At 39.1% G+C, this 20,084-nt stretch overlaps 1 protein-coding gene across 7 annotated transcripts in view; it reads right to left on the bottom strand.

The window, feature by feature from the left end:
• Window positions 1–20,084, bottom strand: part of CSPP1 (centrosome and spindle pole associated protein 1) — a 332,365-nt gene that overhangs the window by 6,377 nt on the left and 305,904 nt on the right. For all 7 annotated transcript variants that reach the window (XM_057308135.1, XM_057308136.1, XM_057308139.1 and 4 more), the window contains one exon: window positions 2,578–2,687. In XM_057308135.1, coding sequence (XP_057164118.1) covers window positions 2,578–2,687 — 110 coding nt within the window. The remainder of the gene's footprint in view (window positions 1–2,577; window positions 2,688–20,084) is intronic.

Here is a 20,084-nt window from a genome sequence, read left to right as displayed (position 1 = left end):
CAGCTTTGTAATAGAGCTTGAAGTCCAGGATTGTGATGCCACCAGCTTTGGTTTTCTTTTTCAACATTCCTTTGGCTATTTGGGATCTTTTCTGGTTCCATACAAATTTTAGGATTATTGTGCCAGCTCTGTGAAAACAGTTGATGGTATTTGGATAGGGATTGCATTGAATGTGTAGATTGCTCAAGGCAGCATAGACATTATAACAATATTTGTTCTTCCAACCCATGAGCATGGAACGTTTTTCCTTATCTTTGTGTCTGCCTCAGTTTCTTTCATGTGTATTCTATAGTTTTTGGAGTACAGATCTTTTGCCTCTTGGGTTAGGTTTATTCCTAGGTATCTTAGGGGCAATGGTAAATGGGTTCGACTCCTTAATTTCTCTTTCTTCTGTCTCACTGTTCGTGTATAGACATGCAACTGATATCTGTGCATTGATTTTATATCCTGCCACATTGCTAAATTCCTGTATGAGTTCTAGCAATTTGTGGGTGGAGTCTTCTGGGTTTTCCACGTAGAGTATCATATCACCTGCAAAGAGTGCGAGTTTGACTACTACTTTGCCTATTCGGATGCCTTTTATTTCTTTTTGTTGTCTGATTGCTAAAGCTAGGACTTCTAGTACTATGTTGAACAACAGTGGTGAGAGTGGACATCCCTGCCATGTTCCTGACCTTACCGGAAAAGCTCTGTTTTTCCCCACTGAGAATGATACTCACCGTGGGCTTTTCGTATATGGCTTTTATGATATTGAGGTATGTTCCCTCTATCTCTACACTGTGAAGAGTTTTAATCAAGAAAGGATGCTGTATTTTGTCAGATGCTTTTTCTGCGTCTATTGAGAGGATCATATGGTTCTTGTCCTTTGTTTTATTAATGTACTGTATCATATTGATTGATTTGCAGAGGCTGAACCACTCTTGCAGCCCAGGAATAAATCCCAGTTGGTCGTGGTGAATAATCCTTTTACTATACCTTTGGAGCCTCTTGGCTAGTATCTTGGTGAGGATTTTGGCATCCATTTCATCAGGGATATTGGTCTGTAATTCTCCTTTTTGGTGGGGTCTTTGTCTGCTTTTGGGATCAAGGTAATGCTGGCCTCACGGAATGAGTTTGGAAGGTTTCTTTCCATTTCTATTTTTTGAAACAGCTTCAGAAGGATAGGTATTAGTTCTTCTTTAAATATTTGGTAGAATTTTCCTGGGAAGCCATCTGGCCCTGGACTCTTGTTTGTTGAGTGATTTTTGATTCCTGCTTCAATTTCCTTGCTGGTTATGGGTCTGTTCAGGTTCTCTATTTCTTCCTGGTTCAGTTTTGGTAGTTTATTTGTCTCTAGGAATGTATCCATTTCTTCCAGATTGCCTCATTTGTTGGCATATAGTTGCTCATGATATGTTCTTATAATTGTATTTCTTTGGTGTTGGTCATGATCTCTCCTCTTTCATTCATGATTTAATTTATTTGGGTCCTTTCTCTTTTCTTTTGGGTTTATCGGTCTTATTAATTCTGTCAAAGAACCAGCTCCTAGTTTCGTTGATCTGTTCGACTGTTCTTTGGTTTCTAGTTCATTGATTTCTGCTCTAATCTTTATTAATTCTCTTCTCCTGCTGGGTTTAGGCTTTATTTGCTGTTCTTTCTCCAGCTCCTTTAAGTGTAAGGTTAGGTTGTGTATTTGAGACCTTTCTTGTTTCTTGAGAAAGGCTTGTATTGCTATATACTTCCCTTGTAGGACCATTTTTGCTGCATCCCAAAGATTTTGAACAGTTTTATTTTCATTTTCATTTGTTTCCATGTATTTTTTAAATTCTTCTTTAATTTCCTGGTTGACCCATTCATTCTTGAGTAGGATGCTTTTTAGCCTCCATGTCTTTGAGTTCTTTCCAACTTTCCTCTTGTGATTGAGTTCCAGTTTCAAAGCATTATGGTCCGAAAATATGCAGGGAATGATTCCAAACTTTTGGTACCAGTTGAGACCTGATTTGAGACCTAGGATGTGATCTATTCTGGAGAATGTTCCATGTGCACTGGAGAAGAATGTGTATTCTGTTGCTTTAGGATGGAATGCTCAGAATGTATCTGTGAAGTCCATGTGGTCCAGTGTGTCTTTCAGAGCCCTTGTTTTCTTGTAGATCATCTGCTTAGATGATCTGTCCATTGCAGTGAGTGGGGTGTTAACGTCCCCTACTCTTATGTAGTATTATCAGTGTGTTCCTTTGATTTAGTTATTGATTGATTGCCTTATATATTTGGCTGCTCCCATGTTAGGGACATAAATATTTACAACTGTTAGATCTTCTCGTTGGATAGACCCTTTAATTATGATACAGTGTTGTTCCTCATCTCCTTTTACAGTCTTCGGTTTAAAATCTAATTTGTGTGATAATAAGAATTGCCACCCCAGCTTTCTTTTGCTGTCCATGAGCATGGTAAATGGTTTTCCACCCCCTCACTTTGAATCTGGAGGTGTCTTTGGGTCTAAAATGAGTCTCTTGTGGACCATACCAATTTAGCATGGGCCAGAACCCAGACCTCTCCTAAACTGAAAAGGTAAAAAAGAAGAAGATATTTCATACATACAAGGTCCAGTACTTTCTGTTTGTTTCTCCTGCGCTCCCTTGCTGAGGGCAGCTGGGACTGTGGGGGGAGGATGTCATCTTCAATGGCAGGATATGTCTCGCCATAAGCACCTAGGAAGACCACACAAAGAAGAAATCTTAAACATCCACCATTTCAAATCTTTTTATTCCAAGCTAAACCAAGATTCTCTTTTTTAATAGCTTTAAGATGTTATTTACATGTAATAAAACTCAGCTACTAAAATGTACACAGTTCAATAACTTTTATGGAATTATGCAGTCATCACTACAATCTAGTTTTAGAACATTTCTGTCACTTCAAAAAGTTCCTTTGTGCTCACAGGCAATCATTTACAACTCCCACCTGCCCAGCCCCAAGTAAACACTGATCTGCTTTCAAGCTGAGATTTACCTTTCCTGAGATTCCATATACATGGAATATACAATGTAATATTGTCTTCCACCATAATGTGTTTGAGGTTCTTCTATGTCGTACCATGTATCAGTTCATTCTTATTGCTGTGGAGTGCTCCATCAGATGGATATATCACATTTTATCTATGTACTCACCACGTGATGGGCATGTGAACTGTTTCTAATCGGCAGTTATTAACTGTGCTTTGAACATTCGTGTACATGTCTTTGTGGCCATATGTTTTCATTTCTTTGGGGTATATTCCTAGGACTGAAATTACTGGATATTCTGTGTAACTCTATGTTTAGCATTTTGAGTAACTGCCAAACCATTTTCAGAAGTGGTTCTATCATTTTACCATTGTAAGAAGGTTCTAGTTTCCCAATATCCTTACCAGCACTTGGTATTATCAGTCTTTTTGATCACAGCCTCTCTAGTGATCATGGAGATAAACAGTTCATAACACTTAGAATTTTTCTCTTTATTTTAAAAAATTAAAACCTAAAGGAAAGTTATAATTATATTACCATAAATACCTAAAATCACCATTTCCTATTTTGCCACATTTGCCACATTTCTATACAGGGGATGGTGGCGGTGCTTGTTTTTCTGGAACCACTAAGTTGCATGGCACTTCATCCACACATTCTTAAGCATGTACTATCTAAGAACAAGGACTGTCTCCTACATTATACCCACAGTTTCATTATCACATTCAGGAAATTAAACATTGACACAATACTATCATTTACCCTATAAGTGATATTCAAATTTCTGATACTTAAAATGTACAGCTTTTTTTTTTAGGCAGTAATAACTACATTTTACTGAATGAGATGTCGTTTTCTAACACTCCAAAAATATAGTTTTCTGACTTCTGTATATACGCTACCACTAATGCACTTGCTTTAAAAAACAAAAATAGACTGTTTTACAAGAATTTTTAAGTTCAGTAAATTGGAGTGGAAAATAGAGAATTTCTGTATACCTCCTGTCCACACACTCATACCTTACCTCACTATCGACAACCAGAGTGGTATGTTTGTTAAAGTCGATGAACCCGCACCGATAACCCAACGTCCATAGTTTACATTAGGCTTTACTCTTGGTGGTGTACATTCCATGGGTTTTGACATGTATCCACTATGCCGGTATCCACAGAACAGCTTCACTGCCCTAAAACTCCACTGTGCACCACTTACTCATTCCTCCCTCTGCTGTAACCCTGGCAACTGCTGATCTCTTTGCTGCCTCCACAGTTTTGTCTTTTTCTGATAGCTATATAGTTGGAATCATACAGTATGTACCCTGGTCAGATTGGCTTTTTTTCACACACATGCATTCAAGAATCCTCTGTCTCTTTCCATGGTTTCGTAGCTCATTCCTTTTCAGCACTGAGTAATATTGCACTGTCTGGTTGTATCACAGTATATTTATCCATTCACCTTCTGAAAGACATCTTGGTTGCTTCCAGGTCTTGGCAATTACTGATAAAATTGCTACAAATATGTGTGTGTGGATTTTTGTACGGACATAAATTTCAACTCCTTTGGGAACATATCAAGTAGTGTAATTGCAAGATTGTAAGATAGGATTATGTCTGGTTTCTTAAGAAACATCCAAACTGTCTCCCAAAGTGGCTGTACCATTTTACATTCCCACCAACACGGAGTGAGCGTTCCTGCGGATTTTGGCCATTCTAATAGTGGTATCTCATTAATTTACATTTCCCTAAAGATACTATTTTCATAGGCTTACTTGCCATCTGTAGGTCGTTAGTGAAATGTGTTTGGATCTTTTGCCCATCTTTTAATTGAATTGTTTCTTATTGTTTTAAGAGTTCTTTGTATATTTTGGCTAACAGTCCTTTATCAGATGGGCCTTTAGCCAAGTATTTTCTCCTAGTCTCTGGCTTGTCTTTTCATTCTCTTGCCATGGTCTTTCACAGAGCATTAGTTTTTAAAGAAGTCTAATTTATCCAATCTCTCTCATGGATTACACCTCTGGTATTGCATCTAAAATGTCATCACCATCCCCAAGTTCTCCTAGGTTTTCTCCTCTGTTATCTTCTAGGAGTTGTATAATTTTGCATTTTACACCTGGGTCTATGGTCCCCTTTGATTTTGGTGAGGGGTGTAAGGTCTGTGTCTAGATTCCTTCTGTTGCATGTAGATATCCAGTTGTTCTAGCACCATTTGTTGAAAAGACCATCTTTTGTCCATTGCATTGCCTTTGCTCTTTTGTCAAAAATCAATGGACGATACTTGTTTGGCTCTATTTCCAGACTCTATTCTGTTCAATTGATCTATTTGTATATTCTTTTGCCAATACCAACCACTTGATTACTGTTAACTTTATAGTAAGTCAGGTAGTGTCAGTCTTCATCTTTGTCCTCTTTCCATATTGTGCAGGCTATTCTGGATCTTCTGCCTATCCATATAAACTTTAGAATCAGACTGATTGGGATTGCATTGAATTTATAGGTCAAGTTGGGAAGAACTGGTATCTTAAACCACACTGCATTTCCCAATCCATGAACATGAAATATCTATTTCATAAGAGTTGTATACTTTTTTTCATAATAAAATCAGTATAAGATCTATATTTATATATTTCTTTTTTAGGGAGGTGCTAATGTAAGTGATACTGTGTTTTAAATTTCTAAGTCCACCTGTTCATTGCTGGTACATATATAGGAAAGCAACTGACTTTTGTGTTTTTGTTTTTTTTTAATGATTTTTTATTATATTATGTTAGTCACCATATAGTCCATCCCCGGTTTCCGATGTAAGGCTCGATGATTCATTAGTTGTGTATAACACCCAGTGCACCATGCAATACTTGCCCTCCTTACTAACCATCACCGGTCTATCCCATTCCCCCACCCCCCTCCCCTCTGAGGCCCTCGGTTTGTTTCTCATAGTCCATAGTCTCTCATGTTTCATTCCCCCTTCTGTTTACCCCCCCTTTCTTTATCCCTTTCTTCCCCTACTGATCATCCTAGTTCTTATGTTCCATAGATGAAATCATATGATACTTGTCTTTCTCTGCTTGACTTATTTCACTTAGCATTATCTCCTCCAGTGCCGTCCATGTTGCAGCAAATGTTGAGAACCCATTCTTTCTGATAGCTGAGTAATATTCCATTGTATATATGGACCACAACTTCTTAATCCAGTCATCTGTTGCAGGGCATCTCGGCTCCTTCCACGATTTAGCTATTGTGGACATTGCTGCTATGAACATTGGAGTGCATATGGCCCTTCTCTTCACTACATCTGTATCTTTGGGGTAAACACCCAGTAGTGCAATGGCTGGATCATAGGGTAGCTCAATTTTTCACTTTTTAAGGGACCTCCACACTGTTTTCCACAGTGGCTGTACCAACTTGCATTCCCACCAACAATGTAGGAGGGATCCCCTTTCTCCACATCCTCTCCAGCAATTGTTGTTTCTTGCCTTGTCAATTTTTGCCATTCTAACTGGCATAAGGTTGTATCTTAGTGTGGTTTTGATTTGAATTTCCCTGATGGCTAATGATTTTGAACATTTTTTCATGTGTCTGTTAGCCATTTGTATGTCATCATTGGAAAAGTGTCTGTTCATATCTTCCGCCCATTTTATGATTTATTTGTTTCTCGTGTATTGAGTTTGAGAAGTTCTTTGTAGATCTTGGATACCAGTCTTTTATCTGTAACATCATTTGCAAATATATTCTCCCATTCCGTGGGCTGCCTCTTAGTTTTGTTGACTGTTTTGGTGGCTGTGCAGAAGCTTTTTATCTTCATGAAGTCCCACAAGTTCATTTTATCTTTTGTTTCTCTTGCCTTTGGAGATGTGTCATGAAAAAGGTTGCTTTGGCTGATGTCATATAGGTTGCTGCCTATGTTCTCCTCTAGGATTTTGATGGATTCCTGTCTCACATCGAGGTCTTTTGTCCATTTGGAGTTTATCTTTGCGTATGGTGTGAGAGAGTGGGCAAGTTTCATTCTTTTGCATGTAGCTGTCCAATTGTAAATTTTTTTAAAGTTTTATTTATTTTTTTTTTTAAAAGATTTTATTTATTTATTTGTCAGAGAGAGAGCGAGAGAGCACCAGCAGGGGGAGCGGCCGGCAGAGGGAGAAGCAGGCTCTCTGGTGAGTAAGGAGCCCAATGGGATCCTGACCTGAGCTGAGCTGAAGGCAGATCCTTAACTGACTGAGCCATGTAGGCGCCCCCTCCTTTAACTTTTGTCTGGGAAACTATTGCTCCTTCAGTTATGAATGATATCCTTGCTAGGTAGAGTATTCTTGGTCGTAGGTTTCTTTCTTTTGCGCACTTCTGGCTTGCAAAGTTTCTGCTGAAAAATCAGCTGATAGCCTTGTGGGGTTTTCCTTGTGTATAAGTAGTTGCTTTTCTATTTTGGTCTTAAGATTCTAATTTTAATTTTTGACATTTTAGTTATTATGTGTCTTGAGGTTAACCTGCTTGGGTTCATCTTGTTTGGGGTTCTGTGTTTCCTGGAGCTGGATGTCTGTTTCCTTCCCCAGGTTAGGAAAGTTTTCAGATATTGTTTCTTTAAATGAGTTTTCTGCCCCCTTTTCTCTCTCTTATCTTTCTGGGATTCCTATAATGCCAAGGTTACAGTGCTTCATGTTGTCCTAGAGGTCCTTTAACCTACCTTCATTTTAAAAAATTCTTACTTTTTGCTGTTCAGCTTGAGTGCTTTCCATTATCCTGTCTCCAGATCACTGATATATTCTTTTGCATCCTCTTATCTGCTGTTGATTCCCTCTCGCATATTTTTCATTTCAGTTATTGTATTCTTCAACTCTGTTATTTTATTTTTATTTTCTTTTTATTGAAGTTCTCGCTGAGTTCCTCCACTCTTAAGTCTGGTGAGTATCATTAGGATCGTTACTTTGGTCTCTTACTCAGGTAAATTGCTTATCTCCATTTCATTTAGTTCATTCTCTGAAGTTTTATCTTGTTCTTTCCTTTGGAGCATGTTCCTCTGTCTCATTTTACTTGCCTTTCCGTGGTTGTTTCTATAAATTAGGCAAAACAGCTACCTCTCCCAGCCTTGAAGGTGTAGCCTTGTGTGGGAATATCCCCTGTGCCACCTGTGTGTGCCTGGCACTGTAGGCAGGACAGCTGGAGCAGGCTTGGTTGAGGGTGTCCTGGGTGTTCCACACGTGGGTGCCCTGGCAGGATGGCTAGAGCTGGTGGGGCATGGGCCAGGGGTGTCTCAAGGCTTTCCACATTGGGGTTGCCCTGTGGGGCTGGTGGGGCCCAGGGTGATCTGGGCCAGGGCTGCCCCAGTGGGATGGCTACAGCTGGGGTGGGTGCAGGCCAGAGTAGCCTTGGTGGGATGGTTGGAGCTGGAATGGGTGTGAATATGGGAGCCACCTTGTGGGGGAGGACTGGAGGTGGTGTGGACTAGGGCTTGCTGTGCTGGCAGGCTAGCCAGAGTGCTAAGATCTTGCTTCCACCTGTACCATCTAGGTGGAGAGGAAATGGAAACAATGGCACTAGCCAGCAGCTCTGATGTCAGAAAGGATTTAAGCGGTTCCCTCATTGTTTGGCTGATGTCCTAGGGTTGGAAGATGGGTTTCCTTCACTTATGTATTGTTGCCCTTTGAACTGTTTTTTCGCTGCTCCAGTTGGTGAATCCACAGGTGGGGCCTGTCAGTGACATCCGTTTCTGCTGAAGTTCGTAGCACTGGGGCTGGAGTGCCTGTCATTACCATGCCTCTGTCTCTCCTTTGTGGGGCAGACGCTGTTCAGTCAGCCTTCAGTTTTTCTTCAGGTGAATTATTCTCTATGCCGGCATGAATTCAGTGTCCAACAGAGGAGGTGACTTCGGGGTCTTCCTGTGCTGCTATCTTAGACCTCTCCCTCCTCATTTAAACAAACAAACAAACAAACAAACAAACAAAACAACCTTTGCTGTACAGCGTGGGTGCTTTTTCTACCCTGTCTTCCAGATTGTTGATTCATTCTTTTCCATCCCCTAATCTGCTTTGATTCCCTCTCATGTATTTTTCATTTCAGTCATTGTAATCCTCATCTCTGGTTCTTTTATATATTTTGTTTTTCTTTGTTGAAGTTCTCACATAGTTCACCCTCTCTTCTCTCATGTCAAGTGAGGGCCTTTGTAACCATTAATTGATCAGGTTGATTAGTTCTTTTCTGAGGTTTTTGTTTTGTTTTGTCTTTTCAACATACTCCTTTGCTTCATTTTGTGTTTTTTTCTATGTATTAGGTATGTTAGCTATGTCTCCTGGTTTTGAAAGAGGTGGCCTTATGGACATGGCATGCTGTGAGGCCCCATAGTGCCGCCCTCCCTGGGCACTCCTGGGTGTCTTCGGTGTGGGCTGCATGTGCTCTCCTGTTGTGACTGGCGGGCAGGGCTTGCTCCTGGTGTAACTAACTGGCCGAGACGCTCAGCTGTAGCTGCTGTGGGCTTCCTGGTGTGTGGGGTTAGCTCCCCGCAAGGCTGGATGAGAGACCTGGCCACAACTGCTACAGGCATGCTGGTAGACAGGGCTGGCTCCCTAGCACCCTAGGGTAGGAGTCACTTTGGAGGGGTGCTGGCCCTGCCTGGAACTGTCTGCCTGGTGCCGGTGGGGCGGTAGTGGGTTTGAGGGGGGATGCTGGTCCCCACCAAGGCTGCCTGCTGGGTGTGATTGGGTTGGGCGGAACAGGTCTGCAGGGGAATGCTGCGACAGGGTGAATGGTGCCAGCAAAGTAGATGGAAAGTGTCGGAACTGGCTTCTGCTTGTGTCTGGCCAGCTAGGCAGAAGCTGGAACAATATTCTCGAGTAGGCAAGCCTGATGGGATCTAGTGCAAGGCCGTGACTACTGAATGTCTATCTCAAGCTTCAAACTCATGTCTATAACAACCTTCTGGACATCTCCACCTACTTGTCTCAGAGGCTCTGAAAGCTCAAAATGTCCCTAGATGAAATCATCTTTCTCTTTTTCACCCACCAAATTGACCTTTTGCTATGTTTCTTAGCCTACATTTCCCTCATTCTTCTAGTGGCCTATGTCAGAACTTCGGCGGAGCAATCCTAGAAGTTTTCTTCTATTCAATTGGAAGGCAAATTCTGTTGGTTGTATCTGCTAAATTTCTCTATGACCACTTCCACTGACAAAGTTCAGGCTCTTGTCATTAGTCCCCTAAATTATGAGAACAGTTCCCTGCCTTCAGTCTGGCCTACCTTGAATTCAGCCTTCTCAATGTCCTTGTAATATAAATAAATCTGATCTTATTTATTCTAAAAACAGGAATCTGATTTGCTGCTTAAAATCCTTCAGTGGCGGCTTCCGGATAAACTTCTGAAATCTTACTACCACTTAAAGGCAAAGAGGTAGTGCAATCAAAAGGTTTGAATTTGGTAGTGGTAGATGTTATAGTTTATCTTGTGTTTTTCCTGTCTTAAAAAGTTGGTGATTTTTGCCCTATTGTTGTACAGATAGGCCTGTGACTGGTATTTAGCCAGTGACTAGTTAATTTCATGTACTTTTCATGGCTTTGTAACAGTTTGAAGGTTACATAGTTCTCTCCTTCCTTGGAATTCAGAGAGCCATGCTCCCTTCCTCTACCAGATGCTTATGGGATAAGTTCCTTCATGGTTTGTTTCTGGCCGACCTGCTTAAAATTTTTACCTTCTGTCAGTCTGCCTTAAACCTTTATTCCCACTGAAATATTGGTCCTTTTCCTGAGGGTCTGTACTCCCTTGCCATTATGACTGCACATGCTGTTCCCTTTTTCTGAAGCATCTCCTTTCCTCACAGTCTGATTTTATTCGTCCTTCAGTACTTAACGCAGTGACCACTTCCTCTTGGCCTCTTCTCCAATGCCTTAAGCTGGGTTAGGCACCCATAACACACTTCTTTATTTGCATTTGTCATAAAACTTAGTATTGTGTAATAATGAATCATGGAACATTACATCACAAACGAATGATATACTGTATGGTGACAACATAACAAAATAAAAATTATTATAAAAAAACACACAAAAACTTAGTATTGCGTGTTAAAATTTATGCTTATGTATTTCCCTACTCAACTGGGCCTCGCACAATGTTTGACCCATAGCGGGTGCATAAAAAATAAACCATTTTATTTAATAATCATCATATAGGAGCTAAACTGTATAATACTAAGAAGGGCCATACCTTGATTTAATGCTGTTTGCCTGAGAAGCACATTAGGCACTGGAATAGTCTATAGCACTTCATGGTTTATTTTATGGATTGGCATTCTGCCAATGTTATTTACTACCGATTAAGTATTGATTCAGCAGCAGAATGGAATATCACATTCAAAATTCTTTATGCCAGTGTTTTTGTGGGATTTTTTGCCTTACTCATCTCTTATACTGACACTGCCTTTAAAAAATAAAACCAGAATCCTGAATAGCGAGACCTCTAAGATGGAAATAAATTAAGTCAGGTGGAAAGACAACCACTAAAACAATCTAATTTTATTTCTGGTGTTTTGGGGGCACTATCCAGGCTTTACTAAGATGCAAAGAAACAGCTCACAAATATTATTGAACCGTAAGTCCCTTTGGGATTTTAAGTAGCTGTGCTGGATACACAATTTGAAAAGTGCTGTCCACATCTAGCTTCAATTATACAGATTCTGATCAAAAATATCTGATGTACTAAAAAAAATCAAGATAGCAGAAGGCTAAAGCACCACGACACAGCATTTAAAAAAAAAACAAGTTAAAAAACACCAAAAAAAAAAAAGATTTAATATCCAGGAAACGATGATAAAATATTTCTAGGGAAAAGGAACAAGAAGCATCAAACCCATCACTCTTTAGGTTTTAGAAGCAGAAGAAGCCAAAGGTTATTAGTTTTCCCTTAGTTTACAGGAGCCAATATATTGTTTCTGAAGCTGAGACAAACTTCTCTTTCCCCATCTTCCCATGCAGAACAACTGCAGCATATATAACAGATCTCTGCAGTGCAGAAGAAGAGATTTCTAGTCTTGCCCAATAAAACAGCGCACATCTCTGTTCTCAACACTTCACCTTAACTTCCATACATCACCTCTTTAGTTTTTGAGTATTAAGATGCGAAACTCTACAAAGACCTCATAAATCTAGAGAGGAGACAAGATGTGCACATATAAGGAAATTAGAGAGGACAAGACAACGTAGGATATAATACCATCGTAAAGTGTGCAGTGCAGACTGTGCACAGAGCGCAAAGGCGGGAGGGAGAACAGGCAGGATTAGAAGCCCTGGGGGAGACTCTAATAGCAGAGACTCAGTGGGACTCTAGATGCATGGAACTCGAAAAAATACAATTTTACTTAAAAAAATAAAGGACAAAAAAAAAGGGTTTTGTGGCTTCTATGAACCTTAGTCCTTCTGGATGGTAAAATGAGGTGGAAGATAGTCTTTATAGAGAGAGAATGGAGAAGGAGGAGAAAATCACAAGACGGGGCTCCTTTCAGAACCATACTACCAATGAGCTCAGGCACAGGCAAGTCACTGCTCTGGCGGCATTTGTCCTGGGTCGGTTAGGGACCCTCGTCTGTGGTTCTCATGCAGTGTGTGACAATGTGTTGCTATCAGTTGTGGGGGTTGTCTTACAGTAGCTAGTTACAGGCTACAAAATTAATGAACTAAAAAATCAGTTTAGCTGTGATAAATAACTCTTAATTTATTCTAATATACTCTTATAATGGGGGAGAGAAGAGGTAAATTAGAGTGGTAGGTATGCCTGGAATTAACCCCTGGAGGTGCGCTGTCACCATTAATTGGGTGTGTGGCAGTTGGGAAAAGGGGGCTGAGAACCGTTGGCTGAGGAAGATTGCTAAGACTCTTTACAGCATTGCTAGTTTATGGTTCTAGTCCAGATGAAAACAAATTCTAACGTAATTACACAATTACTCTTCCTGAACGTCCTTAGATTCTGTTCTAAGGATGTGAGAATAAAATTTAGTACTAAAAGTTGTGTTACTTGACTTCTGTTTTTGTTCTTAGAGGCCCTCTCCAAGAATGGATTGCAATTCAAAACTTAGTTTGCCAGTAAATGGTTTCATTCCCAGAGCAGACTTTTTCTTTGATAAAAACTTCCCTCCCTGCCTAAGGTCCTCCAACCCCCTTCCAAATCTGCTTTTCCTCTTGTGTTATAAATTGTGGTGTATGGTACCTGAATGCCCAAATCAGAAATCATTTATTATATCCAACAGTCTGCAAACAGCTCTTGATGCCACGGTCTTAATTTCTCTCCAGTACATTCAACCCAACTACTATTGTCTTGTCAAAGCTGTCCTGAATTATTGGAGAGGTTTGTTGACTTCAGCCTCTTCTTTCATCTACATCCTCAGAAATCCTGAATTAATTTTACTGAAATACACGTCTTACCATGTAATTCCTATGCTTGAAACTTTTCAGTGGCTCACCATAGCCTTCAGGATAAAGGGGCTGGATTAGGGGCCTTCCCTCTAAACACCTTGTGGTAGGCTGTATAATGGTCCCCAAAAATTGCCAGGTCCTACTCCACAGAATCTGTGAATGTTACCTTTTATGGAAAAGAGCCTTTGCAGATGTGATCAAGATCCTGAAATGGGAGATTATCCTGGATTATGCAGGTAGGTCTTAATTGTAATCATAAGCATTGTATGAGAGAGAAATCTGGTTACAGACAGAAGAGAAGGCTATGTGACAGAAGCAAAGAGAAGCTGAGTCAGAGAGGGAATCTGCTCTGCCATGGGCTTTGAAGGTGGAGGAAGAGGTCATAAGGTAAAGAAAACAGGCGGCTCCTAGAAGCTGTGAGGCAAGGAAATGGATTCTCCCCTAGAGCTCCCTGAGGCAGTGTGGTTCTTCAGCCTGGTGATATCCATTTTGGACGTCTGGCCTCCAAAATTGTAAGAAAATAAATTTGTGTTTTTTTTAAGCTACCAAGTTTTGGTAATTGGTAGAGTGGCAACTGGATATGTGGGGGACGAGCCACTTGTCTGCAACTTTCCCACTCTGACCCCAGCCGGAATTTCTCCTTCCTGTCTCCTCTGCTAATGTGACACTCAGGCCTCAAATCACAGCAGGTTGTTTACATGAGGTCTCTCTCACTGGATGCTAGCTCCCAAAAAAACAAGAACTGAATATCTGCCTGGCATTGTGCTTTGCTCATAGCAGGGCTTCAATAAATGTTCATTGAGTGAATCAGTCTGCCCTCTAGCAAGGTCCTTCTTAGTCTGGCACATCGAGATTCCATTTTTGCTTTACATTTTAAGGTCTATTTTATTATAATTTAAGGTTGTAATAAAAGCTAAGAGATTGCACAAGAGCCTGAACAACAACGTTGTTCTCTACCTTTCTGGTACACCCTTAAAATACGTGCAAATATGTACCTGAGCGTAAGAATTGCACCTGAGAATAAGAACAAATGAAAAGGGAATCCATAGGTTTGTATCATATTACCGCTTTATCTTTGATTGTTGCCAAGGTGCATTCCCAATCTGGGGAGGTGAGTGAGATGAATAAGTGCTATTTTCTTGTTGTGGAACTTGCTGAAGGCTACTCGGGAATCTCTCTTTCAGAATTACACAGGCTAGAATGACATGCCATGACCTCATTCCAAATATGTGCCAGTATAAGAAAAGATACTGTGTTCTAATGAAATATGTCATACTAAAATATTTTTGCTGATGTACACTTTTTATCTCTCGACAAAAGAAAACAATTTCCGTAAAAAGTTTGAACCACTGGTAAAACTTGAGTTTTTCCTCTCAATCTATTTCACGGTTAACCCCTCTAGGAGAATACCAAGAGAGATGATGGGGAGACCAGAAGACTAGAGGGCAGTGCGTTTGGTGTCTCCTAGATGAGGCAATGTGTAATTAAGTGGGAACTCTTTTGACATTTCCCACCCCACTGCATTTGGTGGGAGTGGTGACTGAGGGCAATGAGGGATGGTGGTAGAAGAGTAGGATTTCCTTATAAGCTTATGAGCTGTTTCTTTTGGTACCACTCCCTCGTGTTTTACTAAATTATAACCGAGCTAAAGAAAAAAGCTAAATAATAGAAAAGGAGACAGAGTGCTTTGAATGGTACGTTCTGGAACTTGATTTTAGCTAAAATTTTTAGTTTTTTAAGACAACAATGTTGACTTATTTTTACTGCTTTTAATGTTTTAGAATGGCCAATGGATGTACGTGGCTTTGCCCTGTAAATGGCTCCCTCCATCTGTCTCGCCATCTATTTCTTTTCCCCAGAAGCAATCACTTTTACTACCTCCTTGTATTCTTCCAGCATTGGTCTATGCATTTATAAGCAAAAAGCCAGTTTTATTTTTTTTTTAACACAAATAGTATCCTTTATATACATGAATCTTAAATCTTGCTTTAACTCTGTGTGTGTGTGTGTGTGTGTGTGTGTGTGTGTAATCCTGGACATTTTTCTATACATAAAATAACTATCTAATTCTGGCTGTTTCTGTCCATTTCACTGTATAATTGTAGCCTAATTTACTAGTCATTTGTCAATGGGCATTTGGGATGCTTCTAATCTCTTGTTATTATAAAGAGTGCTGCTATGAGTATCCTTGTACATATGTTACATTCCACACATATGAGTATAGTAATAGGATAAATTCCTAAAAGGAGAATTACTTACTCAGTTAAAAAACGTGTATTTTTAATTCTGGAAGACACCGCCAAATGCCCTTGCCCAGAAGTTGAACTCATTCACACTCTCAACAGGAATGTATAATACTGCCTGTTTACCCATATCCTGCAAATTTGTATTCTTTCTCTCTGTCTTTTAAAAATATCAATAGGTCCAAGTTAGATGGTCAGAAAATATGTTGTTACTTAAAGTATCATTTAAACATAGAGAAAAATACATTTGAAGAAGAAAGTTACAAACTCTTTCTTCAATTTGAAGACACATCCAGACAAAGTACCTGCATATATTAGGTGCTCCATAAATACTTGCTGAGTGACTCCCATGGCTCTATTGAGTTTTGCTAAATTCTCCGTAACGCAGTCAGGTGGCCTAACTTGATGTCTCATAGTGGCAACAAGATCATACATTTAAATAGTATTTATCTCTGGGATTCATTTCAATATGCATCTTTTAAAAAATCATGTCACGTGATTAGTCATTTAGCTAACTACTTATAGATTTCTGGGGAAAAATAAGTACAGAGTACACACTGTTAAAGGCAAATTTGTTCCTTAAAGTGGAATTCTAAAATTAAGTTTAGAAAACATTTAAAAGACGAAAAAACATTAGTCCTCCAATTCCAGCATTTTAGTCTATTTTTCCCAGTCTTTTTTCCCCGTTAGTATCTAAATGTGTATATGTCATACACACCTCTATCACATGTCCATATAAAATCATAATATATTTTATAAAATTGTAATCACAGTGAAAAAATTATATAGCCCAAATTTGACTTAGTATCATCAGCTTTTTATTATTTTTAAATGAACTTCTTACCTATTTTTATGGCTTCCTAAATTTCATCAAATGAATATGAATCTAACCATTGCCCTGTTGTTTATAACACCTGTAAGGTTCAGCACAGCACTGAATCTCAGCGTGCTCCCATGCATGATACCCTGGGAAGTTCTCCTGCCTCATCTCTCACCAGTCCTTCCAGTCGTCCTCCGTTCCAGCCACACACAGCCACCTGCCATCCTCACAGCACCTTGTTCTGTTTCACACTGCATGTTTTTCCCAGGGATATACCTGTTTCCCCCACCTGGAATGCCCTCTTGACTCTGAATCCTTTCCTCTACTCGCTTTCTGCCCTACAATTTGGTCTATCCGATGACAAATGTGTTCTTAACCTTCCAATCTGCTGTTATCTCCTGTATGAAGACTTTTCTGACTTTATCAAGTAGAACTGGCCCCTTCGTCCTTTACATCTCCACTGTACTCTTTATATGTCTATCTATACCATATGTATTTCTACATAGTATTTTTAATTTTTTTTCATTTTTTTCTTTCGCTTCCTTCCTCCTCCACTCTCTCCTTCCCTCTTTCCCCTTTCTCTTCTTTTTCTTCACCTCCTCTAACCTCAATAATTTAAAAACTGATGAGGACAGAATCTGTTGGATCTGTCTCTGCTTTCCAAGTACCTATCACAGAGTGGGAAATAGAATGCATGCAGTCCTTTTTTTTAACGAATGCAGGAATGAATGGTGGTGTTGAAGTGTCAGGTCAAGTTGCTTTCTAATGTCCCAAGAGACACATGCTATCCCAGTTTTACCATTGCTTCTAGTTTAGGATATCACATTAAGCATTTTGGGAAATAATTTAATAGATGAAATGTTATCTTGTTTTAATATTGTTTTTTTATTACTAGGAGGGTCCCCATTTTATCATGTTGGCTTATTTTCATGAATTGTGCCTTTTTAAAAAATGTTAACTTCTAGAGTCTTGGAGTTTTTCGCTACACTTTATATAGACTTTTAAAAGTTATTTTTATTGAGAGCTCCCTCCTATTGCGATTTGGATGCTGCGCAATTCATGAATCATTTAATAAAGTCAAGATCTTCAAATTAAAAAAAGTATTTTTATTATGTAATGTTTGATTCTGAAGTGTTTATATAAAAACAATAGTAAAACTTTTCTGCTATATTTACTGAAAACTTATTTTCTTACATGCTTGCTTATCTTTATTTTGGTTCCTTTTTAAAAACACTTAGTTTCACATGTTATGAAAATGAGACTTTTTGGTTTGATCGGTTTTTCCCAAATTAGGACTATGTATTAAGATTTAGCATCAAGTTTGTAATATTTCAACTTTTGCTCCATGAATGCAACCAATGTTTGTAAGTGAGTCCTGGGTTTTGTAATATTAAAAACGGATGTCAGTCTCTCATGCCCAGCTGGTGATGATGTGGGAAGCTGGTAGGGACTGTGGTCAGCTAGGTCAAGTAGATATTGCATGAAGATATTCCAGTTCAAAAGATGAAAAACCATGCTGTCTGCCAAACAAAATATATTCTGAAGGCTGACTGTTCTGCAATCCTTGATCTGTTATTTTGGGGCCTGAAATTTATTAAAAAATTAAATTATACAAAGCTAAATGGTTTGGCTTTATTATTAAGTAATTGGTTACTTTAAAATTAAAAGATAACCATTACGAAGTAATAAAACAAGGGGCATCTGGGTGGCTCAGTCAGTTAAGTGTCTGACTCTTGATTTTGGCTCAGGTGATGATCTCAGGGTTGTGGATCAAGCCCCATGTGGGGCTCCGTGCTCAGCGGGGAGTCTGCTTGAGATTCTCTTCCTCTGCCCCTCCCCCTGCTTGCATGGGTTCAAAAATAAATAAAGACGTAATAAAACAGATATCATGAAACCTAATTATTATAAATGCCATCTATATTTAAAATAACTTGTTGGGGGGCGCCTGGGTGGCACAGTGGTTAAGCGTCTGCCTTCGGCTCAGGGCGTGATCCCGGCGTTATGGGATCGAGCCCCACATCAGGCTCTTCCGCTATGAGCCTGCTTCTTCCTCTCCCACTCCCCCTGCTTGTGTTCCCTCTCTCGTTGGCTGTCTCTATCTCTGTCGAATAAATAAATAAAATCTTTAAAAAAAATAAATAAATAAAATAAAATAAAATAACTTGTTGGTACCTATTTTTTTCTAATAGATGGAATTTTCTTGATTATAGGTTTATTATTATTTTTTATTTTTAAATGGCCAATATGGTTATGAGTAAGATTTGTGTGGTCAGCTTCTGTTCTTTCCTAAACCTTCAGATAAAAATTATTTTAGCTGCAACCAAAAATTGAAGTCTTTAAAAAATGGCAGATGTTAATTTAAAGACAGCATATACTAATTTAGTTTGCTGTATGATTATGGTCTAATGGAAGTTTCACAAGCTTTCTTTTCTCCTAACTCGGAAAAGTATACGTCAGAGTTTTGGAGTATGTCTTTAGCCAAGAATTTTATCCACTTACTTATGTTTACCAGTTTCTATAAAGCAAAAAAGAATGTATGTCACTATTGTGAGCAATATAGTTTTGCTCATAATATCTGATGTTTGCCAAAAGAAGAATAAAAGATGAATAAAGTGAAAAACAACAACACTTAGTTCCTTATACGATAAAGATATATTTACATTTAGAATTTATTGTGGTTTATGCAATGGTTGTCTAAAGATGTGGATAATGATATTCCAAGGTTAGACTTTTTATATTTTGAAAGCAGTGCTTTCAAAAGGAAAGTGTAATTATCTTAAAAAGTTAGTTAGATCATGTCAGTTCTCAACTCAAAATTCTCCAGTGGTTTCTCATTCCATTCAGAGCAAAATCCAAAGTTCTTCCTAATGCTGGACCTGTAACACCTTGCCTTTGACTGCTTCTCTGACTTCATCTCCAACTCCTCTTTTCTACCTCACTCAGCTCCAGCCATACAGCCCTCCTTACTCTTCCTTAAACACATCAAAGATGATCCCATCTTGTAGCCTTTACATAATTGTTCCCTCTCTCTGCTCTTTCCCCAGACCTCCTTTGCTCTCAAGTCTCATATCATTAGATCGGTCTTCCCTATGCCACCTAAAGACACCTAACCCACCCGCACCCCTGGCACTCTCTCTTACTTTCTTGGTACTATATATTTTTCTAAAGCATGTATAACAACCTGAGTTTGTTTTCTTTATTGCAGTTTTCCCAAAAACCAGTTCAGTAAATAGTAATTGGAAAAATGAATGAAAGAATCTAGTCATGCATCTGATAACTTTTGAGATACTATATAAAATGTATTTGGTATTTTTTTCTGGCACTATAAAAGTTTTTTTCTTTCAACTTAAAAATAGTACCATCATTAGTATCAGTTATTGCTACAGTTTGAATTTTTGTGTCCTCCCCACATTCATATGTTGAAATCCTAATGCCCAATGTAATGGTATTAGGAGGTGGGGTCTTACTTTTCCAATGAAGACATACAAATGGCTAACAGACACATGAAAAACTGTTCAAAATCATTAGCCATCAGGGAAATTCAAATCAAAACCACACTGAGATACCACCTTACGCCAGTTAGAATGGCAAAAATAGACAAGGCAAGAGACAACAATTGTTGGAGAGGATGTGGAGAAAGGGGATCCCTCCTACATTGTT

This window comes from Ursus arctos, unplaced genomic scaffold (genome assembly GCF_023065955.2).
Source record: "Ursus arctos isolate Adak ecotype North America unplaced genomic scaffold, UrsArc2.0 scaffold_6, whole genome shotgun sequence".
Classification (NCBI taxonomy): domain Eukaryota; kingdom Metazoa; phylum Chordata; class Mammalia; order Carnivora; family Ursidae; genus Ursus; species Ursus arctos.
Note: the sequence above shows the minus strand (reverse complement) of the source record. Positions and strands in the feature narration are given on the sequence as shown.